General features: G+C 42.0%; 1 protein-coding gene across 1 annotated transcript in view; it reads right to left on the minus strand.

Moving 5' to 3' along the window:
* The window catches only part of FERMT2 (FERM domain containing kindlin 2), an 85082-nt gene that overhangs the window by 26318 nt on the left and 45088 nt on the right, over positions 1-13676 (minus strand). The window contains 4 exon segments of the mRNA XM_056546299.1: positions 4521-4628; positions 6069-6171; positions 6655-6880; positions 8013-8147. Coding sequence (XP_056402274.1) covers positions 4521-4628; positions 6069-6171; positions 6655-6880; positions 8013-8147 — 572 coding nt within the window.

The raw sequence follows: 13676 nt of genomic DNA on the forward strand, positions 1-13676 counted from the left end.
ACCCCAAGAAGAAGCTGGAAAAGATGCCAGTAAGTTAAGGCCAACCTCTAGTGACCCCAAGAAGAAGCTGGAAAAGATGCCAGTAAGTGAAGGCCAACCTCTAGTGACCCCAAGAAGAAGCTGGAAAAGATGCCAGTAAGTGAAGGCCAACCTCTAGTGACTGCAAAAAGTATCTGGAAAAGATGCCAGTGACTGAGGGCCGACCTCTAGTGACCACAAGATGTAGCAGGAATTCTGGTGACTGAGGAACGACCTCTAGTGACCCCGAGAAGAAGCTTGAAACGATGCCGTAAATGAGGGGGAACGGAGATAAGTATGTGTTTTGTTGTTTTTTTTGTCTCCTTGGAGGGAAGGTTCTACCTAGAGGGGGCACACTACCTACATTGGGAGAGGTTGTAAGTACATGTCCATGGGAACAGTCCTCTACAACGACTGGTTTACATAGAAGTCCACTGAAGTGTATACATAGAACACTACAACTCTACAATGTTTATGTCCTTGTTTCCCAACCAGGGTGCCTCCAGCTGTTGCAAAACTACAACTCCTAGCATGCCCGGACAGCCGTTGGCTGTCTGGGCATGCTGGGAGTTGTAGTTTTGCAACAGCTGGAGGCACCCTGGTTGGGAAACACTGGTCTGTGTGTTGCGAGGGAAGGAGGATTATGGGCCCGAGGACCGGTCTGTCTACAGGACCTGGAAGACGTCCAGATTTAGACTTTGATCTTGGAGATTCGTTGTTTTCATGTGCGATTCTCACAACCCCCCGACCCCCCAACTACACGGCCGCGCCGCGATACCACCACGTCTCCGCTGTGATCACATCATAAACAAAAGCGGCTACAGATGTTCTGCGGGGCCCGACCCCCTACCGGCCATGAGAGAATCCACAGGGGCCATCTCCCCCAAGACAAAGAAAACCGGGCCCAACAGAGGCAGGGAGGAAGATGATGGGAGGAGTAGTGCTCTGTGTGCAGATACAGGCAAACCGGGCCCGACAGAGGGAGGAAGGAAGATGATGGGAGGAGTAGTGCTCTGTGTGCAGGCAAACTGATCCCAACAGAGGCAGGGAGGAAGATGATGGGAGGAGTAGTGGGGGTTGTAGAGTGGAATTGAATTGTATTATTTCCATTGGTCAACTAATGTTGGGGGTTGTAGTCTTATATGTAAGGAGCATAAAATAACTGTATTACGGTTATGTCCAGTGGCAGGTCATGCTGGGGATTGTAGTGCTTTATGTATAGACTATAATAACATTGAATTATGGTCTTGTCCTGTGGTAGGTCATGTTGGGGGTTGTAGTGCTCTGTGTGTAACGTATAATATATTAGCATTACTGCCATGCCTAGGGGGTCAGGTCATGGTGGGTGTTGTTGTGCTCTGTGTGTATAGAGTATAATAGAATTGATATTAGAATAGAATTGTATTATGCTCATGTCCAGTGGTCGGGTCATGTTGGGGGTTGTAGTGTTCCAAGTATAATACGATTATATTATGGTCATGTTGGGGGTTGTAGTGCTCTATGTATAGAGTATAATAGGATTGTATTATGGTCATGTTGGGGGTTGTAGTGCTCTATGTATAGAGTATAATAGGATTGTATTATGGTCATGTTGGGGGTTGTAGTGCTCTATGTATACAGTATAATAGGATTGTATTATGGTCATGTTGGGGGTTGTAGTGCTCTATGTATACAGTATAATAGGATTGTATTATGGTCATGTTGGGGGTTGTAGTGCTCTATGTATACAGTATAATAGGATTGTATTATGGTCATGTTGGGGGTTGTAGTGCTCTATGTATACAGTATAATAGGATTGTATTATGGTCATGTTGGGGGTTGTAGTGCTCTATGTATACAGTATAATAGGATTGTATTATGGTCATGTTGGGGGTTGTAGTGCTCTGTATACAGTATAATAGGATTGTATTATGGTCATGTTGGGGGTTGTAGTGCTCTATGTATACAGTATAATATGGTCATAGTCAGTGGTCGGGTCATGTTGGGGGTTGTAGTCTTCTATATTATTATCAGATACATTTCCTGTCTCCTCCAATCTTTCTCGCCCTCCGCAGGGTCTGGGATCCATACTACGCGCCTTCACCATTACGTCCTCACAGAGTCATAATATCAGATATCACAGACCAGAGAGACCATAAAGGAACCTGGGTGATTCAGCAGTATGGCTGACGGCGTCCCGCACCGTATAGCGTTGCAGCCGGATTACATTCCCAGACGCTGCGGCGAACTAGAAATCCTGCTATGTGATCTGTGCTCGGTCTGATTCATAGATCAGACTCCATTACTGCAGAACATGTGTCAGGGCCGGGACGTCCGCTGCCAGCGACTAATTTCATGAAATTAGGGTCGAGCGATGTAAGGAAACGGCTGCGACTCTCCCTTCCCACTTATAAATAGCGGGGGCGCCCTAACAGCTCCAGCAGCTGTGCAAGAAAAACAGATCCAGTTTCACATTGACAGAAAAAAGGACAACAGGAAATGCGACCACATTCCCGGATCAGATGTCCGCGCCGCAAAAACGTCTCCGCCGGGAGGAGCCGTTCACTGCTGTTTCTACAATCTGTATTTTTAGCAGGTGAACAGTGCAGCCCGCGAAATGGACGGATTAACCCCTGGTTAGAGTTGCCACCAGCCATGCTAATTTGCATAATTAATTATATATTCTGACCCCTATAACTTTTTGTTTTCCTTATATAGGCCTGTATGAGGGCTATTATTTTGCGCCAATCTGTGGTTTTTACCAGGACCATTTTTGTTTTCATGTGATGTTGTTATCGCTTTTTTAAGCAAATTCAGGAGTTTAAGTTAGTTACTAACTACAACTCCCAGCATGCCCTGATATAGCCTGTGGCTCAGCAGCTGCCCCAAACAAAAACTAAAACTCCCAGCATGTTGGACTATATAGTAGTATATACACTGCTAAAAAACCTAAAGTGAACACGTAAACAACACAATGTAACCCCAAGTCACTGACACTTGTGTGAGATCCCACTGTCCACTCAGGAAGAACACTGATTGACAATCAATTTCACATGGAACAGACAACACGCGGAAATTATAGGCCATTAGAAAGACACGCCCAATAAAGGAGTTGTTCTGCAGGTGGTGACCACAGACCACTTCTCAGTTCCTATGCTTCCTGGCTGATGTTTTGGTCACTTTTGAATGCTGGCGGTGCTTTCACTCTAGCGGTAGCATGAGATGGAGTCTACAACCCACACAAGTGGCTCAGGTAGTGCAGCTCATCCAGGATGGCACATCAATGCGAGCTGTGGCAAGAAGGTTTGCTGTGTCTGTCAACGTAGTGTCCAGAGCATGGAGGCGCTACCAGGAGACAGGCCAGTACCCTGCTTTACTCAATTACATATTATCCTGGTGATCATCAGTGATCACCACTGAAGAAACTGCTGCCAACCGTTCATCTTCCCTGCAGCGGCCACTGCTGGAAATAGGTGGTATTACACCCAGGACATGTAAAGCAGGGACTAGACTGTGATTTAGGCAAATTGTTCTGTTACCCTGTGTGGATCATGCTGTGTAGCACCTAAGTAAATGGGGTTGCAAAAAAGTTTTGGCAACTTAACCGTCGCCATCTGCCAATTTTTATGACGTAGTGTGACTCCCATTTACCTACCTTAGTTGCAGCCCAAGGTGATTTGCTGATTTTTTGGTCATATGACCCCTGTCGTAGCCCCAATCTCACAAGAGGTCCTTAAGACTTCAGAAGCTCCTGGTGATCATCAGTGATCGCCAAGGAAGTAACTGCTGCCAACCATACATGTTCCCTGCAGCGGCCACTGCTGGCCACACGTGGTATTACATGCAAGCCATTCAAATAAATGATCAGCCAAGTCAAACGTAGACAGGCCAGGTCTGAGCCAAGAGTCATAAAAAAATCTCATGTGCCTGCAGCAACTACTAGAGGGCCGATTTGTATACATAGCCCCCACCGAAGTGTTCGCCCCCATAGCCCCCACCGAGAGTCGCAAGTTGGGGGGGGGGGGGGGGACTGAAAACAGAAGAAGGATGTGAATTTAAGAAGATCAGACAGTAGCTTGCGGATTGACATAATTTTTACATAAAAAAAAAAAAAAAAAATCTATAGTTTTTGTAAAATGTTCGTTTTTTGACATCTGCAAAGCTCAGCAAAGTTGCAGGAAGCATCTCGGCCCCAAGACGTGCTGTGCGCTCCCTGCCAGGAGATTTATTGGACGAAAATAATACTTTTTAGAACTAAAATTTCTTTAGTGGGGCCGGGGGTCTCCCCAGACATCTCCTTTCTCATACACAAGGTCTAACAGCAGTGGTCTCTAGAATGTGGCCCTCCAGATTTTGCAAAACTACAACTCCCAGCATGCCCGGACAGCCGTTGGCTGTCCGGGCATGCTGAGAGTTGTAGTTTTGCAACAGCTGGAGGACCACAGTTTGGAGACCACTAACTAAGAGCAAAAGAAAAGGATGGAAACAGAAAATCTGACCCCACCGCGCCCTGGTCCACCCACCTGCAGGGCGGCGAACATCATCATCTCCTCCTCCGTGCACTCGATCTCCTCCAGCAGGATGGACCATTTGGCTTGTTCGAAGAGCTGGTTGATGCGGATGGCGTCGTACTACAAGACAGGCATACAAAACCATCAGTCAGATTAGAATAGAATGTGTCCCAAAATAGAGCCGAAATCTTGAAAAGAGCACTGATGTTTATTTGCTTCTGATCTCGTCTATTTTTGTCTGAATGGAAGTTCAGGGGGCGGAGCCTAAGGCCACGGCTCCCTGCTGAAGACAGAGCAGTCGAGAGGGAGAGCTCCCTGCTGAAGACAGAGCAGTCGAGAGGGAGAGCTCCCTGCTGAAGACAGAGCAGTCGAGAGGGAGAGCTCCTGCTGAAGACAGATGCCTTACAGAGAGGAGGAGGTTCATGAAAATGGGGAGGGGCAGTGATCTTCTGAAATATTAAGAATAATATTATATATACTAAAAAAACATATAATATATGTAATTGTTACATAAAAGAATATATAAATTATTTTATTTATATATTATCATATCTACTCAATATAAACAAATACAAATACATATTATATGTAATATATAACATATGATATATTAATAATATATATTATATAAAATATAACACAAATTATTCTCTCTCTCTCTCTTATATATATATATATATATACACACACATACATATATATATATATTATATATATATATATATACATACACGCAGTGTATAACTATATATATATATTTTAGTAATAGTATGTATCAATAATTATTAATATTTATTTTTTATTTTTTTTAACAGTTTTTAATCACAATATGAGAGGATGAGGCTCATAGTGATTAATAAAAAAATAATAATAATCCGAAAGAGAAAGTAAAAGAATAACAAGTTGGTTATATGACTGTACATCACAAGGCCCAAAATTAACCAAACTTTACTAAATACCTCCCACTGTCACAGCCTCGCTTCTTTAAAAACGATTGTACGTGAAAAACATGGCTGCCTGCTTCTATAGAGAGCGCCTCCCCTGTCCACTGTGTATGTCTGCGGTGTTAGAGGTCATTGGGAAAACCTTCGCTGACCTTGTGTATTGTAGACCGTAGATGGTTGTTACTAGTTTGTGGTCATTTGTATCTTGTATTAGAGTCTTCGCACATTCCTTATCGGCCTTAGTTCCTGGTCACACTTGAGTTGCCTCCATTCACAATGTTCTTATAGGAAAAACTTTTGATAGATGTCCTGACCGTAAGACTCCATAACCCAGTGTTTCCCAACCAGTGTGCCTCCAGCTGTTGCAAAACTACAACTCCCAGCATGCCCGGACAACCAAGTTGTAGTTTTGCAACAGCTGGAGGCACACTGGTTGGGAAACACTGCTATAACCCATCTGAGGAGAGGAGTGGTGCTGTTTTTGGAAGAAATTAGCTCCGATTTTCTATTCCTGGACAACCCATTTATTTATTAATTTTTTATTAATAATTTTTTTTTTTTACTTTTTGCCGGAGGGGACAATTATCACTTCCCTAGTGGTCAGTCCCAGAATTACCTTTGGATTCAGATCAAAGAAGCTGTAATACTTGAATCGAAGTAGTAAAGCGTCGTTTTCTTTCACATCTTGTTCCATAAGAGATCGGGAGGAGTCCAGCCAACTGCAGAGAAAAAAACCCACAAGTATAAATATTTATATGTAAATTAAGTATAAGAATAAAAAAATAAAAAAACAACAATAATTATTCTTATTCTTGTTGTTATAATTATTATAAATATTACCTTATGATTAGATCAATAATATTTTTACCATTAATATTATCATTTTATTAATAAATAATAATTAGCATTATTATTGCTATTATTGTTATAATAATAATTATTATTTTTATTCTTATCTTATATTATTATCAACATTATTATTATTATTATTATTATTATTATTAATACAATTATTATTATTTGTAATAATAATATTATTGATAATATAATTATAAGATAATAAAAAATTATTATCATCATTATAAACAATAATAACAATAATAATAATAATAGCAATAATAATAATAATAATAATAATAATAATAATAATAATAATAATAAATAATAATACATTTATTTTTATTAATATTTTTCATTCTTACCCCTGGTTTATTTTGGCTTTGTCAAGAAGGCTTTGGGGCTTGTATAATTTGGCGAGGATATCTGGAGAGGTGATCGGTTGGCTGACGGCCAGGATGCCAGGGTTGCCCTCCGACAAGGCGCTATCGCCGAACCACGCTGAAGTGGGCGAGAGAGGGCTGCCGTCACGAGAGTCATACGTCGGGGTCATGGTCTTACTATACAAGCCGGGACTGGAGTATATGCTTCCTAAAGAGAGATGAAGAAAAGGGGGGGGGGGAATTGTGAAATTTTTTTTCAATTATTTTTCAATTTCTAAAAAAAATAAATAAATAAAAAATTGTAAATAAATAAAAATTAATTAATTAATTAATTAATTGATAAATAAATAAATACACACAATAAAAATAGTCACAACACAAGTCATGTCCTGCATGCTACACCGGCAAATGTCATACGTAAAAAAACAAAGGGGTGAAGACAGGAGCAGAGACGGGAGGAGGAGGAGCACTCACCTTTCACCGGCCCGATGTAAAGAACATCATTTCCTGTAGAAAGGAGAGGAAAAGAAGAAGAAAAAAAAAAAAAGAAGAAAGGAAATGAGAGAGACAGAGATAGCGAAGAACAGAAGGGCGGCGCTCTGTCAGCAGAACATGGGGTCATAGGTCACCCACATCAGAAGGTTGGGGTCTGACCGCTGGGACCCTCAGTGATCACAAGTCTTCCCGCTTGCACGGAGCTGCGGTGGATCATGTGCTCCCGCTCTATTCATAGTCTATTCAACTGCTGACAATGTACGTTTCGGACCACCTAACCAGCAGGACACAGGACCCCCCACGTTCTTGTGATCAGAAGGGGTTCCAGCGGTCAGACCCCTCCATGATCAGATACTTGTCTCCCATCCTATGAGCAGGCGATACATTGTAACATTAAGCCTCATTTATTTAGTTCCGTTATTTTTCAGATATTCTTAAAGGGGTACTACGCCGCTAGACATCTTATCCCCCCAAAGGATAGGGGATAAGATGTCTGATCGCGGGGGTCCCACTGCTGGGACACCCTGCGATCTCTCACAGAACCTGGGTTCCTGCGGCAGTGGTCATGATGTCATGGCCACGCCCCTTTTGATGTTATGCCACGCCCCCTCCATTCATGTCTTTGGGAGGGGGCGTGTCGTCCGACACGCCCCCTCCCAAAGACATGAATGGAGGGGGCGTTGCATCACAAGGGGGTGTGTCCGTGAACGCTGGAGTCCCGGAGTACCCCTTTAAGGGTATAAGATCTAACAAAGAATAGAAGATATAACAGATAGAATAGATGGATATAAGGTACAGATGGACATGGGCGCCTCTAGAATACTGCTTAGTGGTCATATACTGACCAGTCCCGGGGGTCAAAGGTCCATCAAGCTCCAGAATGTTCTCTTCCGTTTGATTCTCTTCGATCTTTTTCTTTTTTTTCTTTGTGGGATCTCTCGGTTTCCGCAAAAGTGAGAGTTCCTCTGGATGTCTGATATCTGCAGGAAAAATATAAAAAAAAATAAAAAAAATTATTTAATCAAATAAATCCCCATCATATAAGATAGTCCGACACCCAACAACACAGAAAGACCCCGGAGGTCCCGATCCCTCTTCCCTGTGGGGGGCAGAAATGGCGGCCATATTGGGCGTTACCCAGTTTTTTCCCCAGAAACAGATAGTACTCAGAAGCGGCATCTGTCTGCTCTTAAAGGGGTACTCCACTCCCCAGCGTTTGGAACATTTAGTTCCAAAAGCTAGGTCCGGGCTTCCTGGGTCACCACGCCCCCTCGTGACATCACAACACACCCCTTTGTGACGTCACTCCCCACCCCCTCAATGCAAGTCTATGGGAGGGGGTGTGACGTGGCGTGGTGACCCCCGAAGCCCACACCCAGCTTTCGGGACTTAATGTTCCAAAAGCTGGGGAGTGGAGTACCCCTTTAAATGAATCTGTTTTATTAAAGGGGTACTGACAACTTATCCCCTATCTAAAGGAGAGGGGATAAGTTGCCCGATCGCACGGGGTCCCGCCGCTGGGGACCCCCGCGATCTCGCACGCAGCACCCCGCTCTCATCAGGCCCCAGAGCGAACATCACTACGGGTCTGATGACTGCCGATCACGGGGCCGGAGTAACGTGATGTCACGGCTCCGCCCCCATGTGACGTCATGCTCCGCCCCTCAATGTAAGTCTGAGGCAGGGGGAGAGACAGCTGTCTCGCCCCCTGCCATAGACTTGCATTGAGGGGCGGAGCATGACGTCACATGGGGGCGGAGCCGTGACATCACGTTACTCCGGCCCCGTGATCGGCAGTCATCAGACCCGTAGTGATGTTCGCTCTGGGGCCTGATGAGAGCGGGGTGCTGCGTGCGAGATCGCGGGGGTCCCCAGCGGCGGGACCCCGTGCGATCAGGCAACTTATCCCCTCTCCTTTAGATAGGGGATAAGTTGTCAGCACGGTAGTACCCCTTTAAATACTTGACCCATTCCCCACAGATATAATTTTTTAGGACATTTTTGAAGAACTGTGTTGCAATGTTGCTCTGTTACTCCTCCTGAAAAAAATGTTATGGATTGCCATTTCGCTCATCATTATGGCGCTGTCAGTGATGACAGTTTCAGACTGTGTAAGGGCAAACCCCATTGACAAGAGGAGCAGTTACACCCAGTTGTGAATTTAATCTTAAAAGGGTACTCCGGTGGATACAATTATAATTTTTTTTTATATCAAATGGTGCCAGAAAGTTAAAAAGATTTGTAAATTACTTCTATTAAAAAATCTTTACCCTTTCAGTACTTTTTAGCGGCTGTATGCTACAGAGGAAATTATTTTCTTTTGAAATTTTTGTCTTGTCCACAGTGCTCTCTGCTGACACCTCTGTCCGTGTCAGGAACTGTCCAGAGCAGCATAGGTTTGTTATGGGGATTTTCCCCTGCTCTGGACAGTTCCTGATATGGACAGAGGTGTCAGCAGAGAGCACTGTGGACAAGACAAAAATTTCAAAAGAAAATAATTTCCTCTGTAGCATACAGCCGCTAAAAAGTACTGAAAGGGTAAAGATTTTTTAATAGAAGTAATTTACAAATCTCTTTAACTTTCTGGCACCAGTTGATTTAAAAAAAAATTAAATAAAATGTTTTCCACCGGAGTACCCCTTTATAATTTCGAGGGGGAGTAACAGAGGAATAGCACAACTCAGATCAAAGCAAAGCTCCACGATTATTTTTTTTTATGAGGAGCGCCTCTTCTCCTTGAACTCTGAATTGTACTTTTCCTCTGTTACTCCTCCTGGAGGTGTATGACTAAAATGACAACTGGGTGTCACCACTTCCATTTTTTTAAATAAGATGCGCCAAGAGGAGTCATTATCTGGATCCTTTGGTGCCACTTGTGTCCTCTGCGCTTAATCCTGGCAAAGCTCCTCCCCACGTTGTGTAAGCAAACAGAACCAAAAAGCCCACCTCTGGTGCCTTGGACATCTCGTTCAATGTCTAGGAGGAGTAAAAGAGGAATAGCACAATTCAGAGTTCTTGGTAAAGATGCATTCCCTGTAAAATAATGCTGGAGCTTTGCTTAGAGCTTTGAATTGTTGTGTTCCTCTGTTACTCCTCCTGGAAACAGAACAAAAAGGTCCAAGGCACCAGCGGTGGCCCTTTCGTTCTGATATTTACCTGATGTGGTGGGGAGCCTCGCCCAAGATTAAGCACAAAAGGCACAAGTGGTGCAAAGGGATCCATATGTCAACTCCTCCTGGAAATGCAAGATTGTGTAAGGGCACACCTTATTAAAAAGGGCAGGTAACACTCAGTTTTCAATCAAGTTATATATTTCCAGGAGGAGTAACAGAGAAAAAGCCCAATTCAAATCTCTAAGCTAAGCTGCAGAATTGTTATTTCACAGAGAACGCATCTTAGAATATATGCTTTTCCTCCATTACTCCTCCTGGACACATTTGACAAAATTGGCAACTGGGCGTTAACCCTACACAATCTTACGCTGTACATGGAATTGTCCTAACGACAAGAGAAATAGTAACCCCAGATCATCAATTCATACATTTCCAAGAGGAACAACTGAGTAATGTCACAACACAATTCTCATCAAAAAAATTCCCCAGAATGGTTACGAATACGACTAATCGGTTTACATATAATGTGGACATTCGAGGTGGGTAAAATGCCCCTTTGGATTCGCCGGCTGTGACAGCAAATACCGACGTCCGACAAAAACAAACATCTATTTTGTAACTCTCCAGCGCTTGCGAAATCGCGTTTCGAGAGACGGGGTCATCGGCCATGAATGCAAATAACTTTAAAAAAAAAAAAAAGTTCTGTATTTAAACTGGCAGCAAAAGGAATCTCTTGCCCGGCCTTGACACGACGCGCAGACAAAACGGCCTTTTAGGGGAAAGCGGGTTTACTCGCCATTATGTAATATCTGACAGATATAAGACGGGGTTAAGTGCAATAAAACTTAATAAATGCTGTTAAGAAACACATTATACATATACACACACACACACACTATATATATATATATATATATATATATATATATATATATATATATATATATATATATATATATATATATATATATATATATACACACACACACACACACACACACACACATATTATATATATATATATATATATATACACACACACACACACACACACATTGAATAATGTACTCACAGAGGATAGTGAGGATGATCCCCTATTCCCTGGTCAATATAGACGCAGATAGAACTCACAGTTAGTATACATTAAAATATACTGCCAAAAACATATATTAAATGTCCCCGTATATCAAACAAATAGGACCAAACACAGTCCCCAATACATAATATTTCGGCCATATGTCAGGGTCTAGCATTTGAACCATACATGATGCCCGACGCGTTTCCGTTCACCAGAGTTGGTGACCTCATCAGGGGCTCTCCACAATGCGTGTCTAAAGCAAGTTAGGACAATGTATCCATACAATCTGTCCTACATCAACTAAAGGCCATAAATGCGAATTAATTGGGGCTGACGATACAGTTACAAGCCCAAAATGTAGTAATGACCGTGCAAATTGTGCCACAACATCATAATGTAGCTTTATGGCACAGTTGAGCTCAGGACGGAATCCGGTGATTCAGTTACGGCGTCCTGGCAGATTGTCCCAGTGCGCGCCCGCAGTGCCGGAGCTTCGCAATACTGCCAGGACGCCATAACTGAATCACCGAATTCCGTCCCGAGATCAACTGTGCCATAAAGCTACATTATGATGTTGTGGCACAATTTGCACGGTCATTACTACATTTTGGGCTTGTAACTGTATCGTCAGCCCCAATTAATTGGCATTTATGACCTTAAGTTGATGTAGGACAGATTGTATGGATACATAGTCCTAACTTGCGTTGGACATACATTGTGGAGAGCCCCTGATGAAGTCACCAACTTGGGTCAACCGAAACACGTAGGGAATTGTGTATGGTCCGAATGCTGGACCCTGACATATGGCCGATATATTACGTATTGGGGAATGTGTTTGGTCCTATTTATTTGATATATACGGTGACTTTTGATATATGTTTTTGGCAGTATATTTTAATGTATACTAACTGAGTTCTATCTGCGTCTATATTGACCAGGGAATAGGGGATTATATTATATTATATATATATATATATATATATATATATATATATATATATATATATATAATGTGTTCTATTACACTTCTCCCCCGTCTTATACCTAATTTTTGGGGGAGTCTTCATTATCTAGGTTACTTATCTACGAACTAGCTAAGGGGACTGAGGGGGGGGGGGGGCGCAGCAGAGATTATTGCGGCAGCACCACGATGAGTCGGCGCCCTGCTTGGTTCGATGATAAAAGAATGTGACACTTCTGCTTAATAAAACCAACGCTGAATCGGCGCTCATTTATGTCAAATGGCAAAAAAAAAAAAACGACACCGCTTCCTTCTGCTTCATGTGCTAAGTGGGGCAGAAGTCACATTTATAGGGATTACAGTCAAAGTGGCAAAGGATGGTCCTATTAGTGCGGCGTTTCCCCAACCAGGGTGCCTCCTGCTTTTGCAAAACTACAACTCCCAGCATGCTGGGAGTTGCAGTTTTGCAACAGCTGGAGCCACAATCAGAGGCTTCTACAAACGTGATTGTAATAAAGGCTTCTCTCGTCTATGGAATCACTGCCCAGAAGATGACCACAGTCTATGGACAATGCACAACCCAACCTGGTCACAGATATATCCACAAAATTGGTTATTGGCAGCTCAGTCGTACACACAAAGGATAGTTTTATCATGTCAGGTGACCCCCTTTTTGGAGGAAAGGGCCCCCCCTTGCCCCACGATGTCACCACTATCAGCAAATTATCACCAATACATTGGAAAATGTGAGTCTACCAGATGTAGGTAAGGGAAAGGGGAGTGACAAATATTATAATTAATATTATTATTAATAATCATAATATATTCATTATTAATAATTACTAATATCTAATAATGTTTATTAATAATACTTAATAATAATGATCAATAATAATAAGCATTCGTAATTTTTAATAGTAATAATTATTACTAACTAATTATTATTATTGATTATTATTATGTATTAACAGATATTAGTAATTATCTAAAAATGTTTATTAATACTTAATAATAATCAATAATAATAAGCATTAGTAATTTTTTATATTAGTAATTATTAACTAATTATTATTAATAATAATTTAGATATTCGTAATTATCTAATAATGTCTATTAGTAATAACAATACTTCTTAATTATGATTATTATTATGATTAGTATTATTCTTAATAATAATAATAATAATAATAATAATAAGTATTGTTAATACTAACTAATATCTCAATGTTTATTATTAATAACTCCCAGTACGCAAGGACAGCCGTTGGCTGTCCGGGCATGCTGGGAGTTGTAGTATGCAACAGCTGGAGGCACCTTGGTTGGGAAACACTGCCATAGCGTATGATCCAGACACAAC

Source organism: Hyla sarda, chromosome 11 (assembly GCF_029499605.1).
Source record: "Hyla sarda isolate aHylSar1 chromosome 11, aHylSar1.hap1, whole genome shotgun sequence".
NCBI classification, from domain to species: domain Eukaryota; kingdom Metazoa; phylum Chordata; class Amphibia; order Anura; family Hylidae; genus Hyla; species Hyla sarda.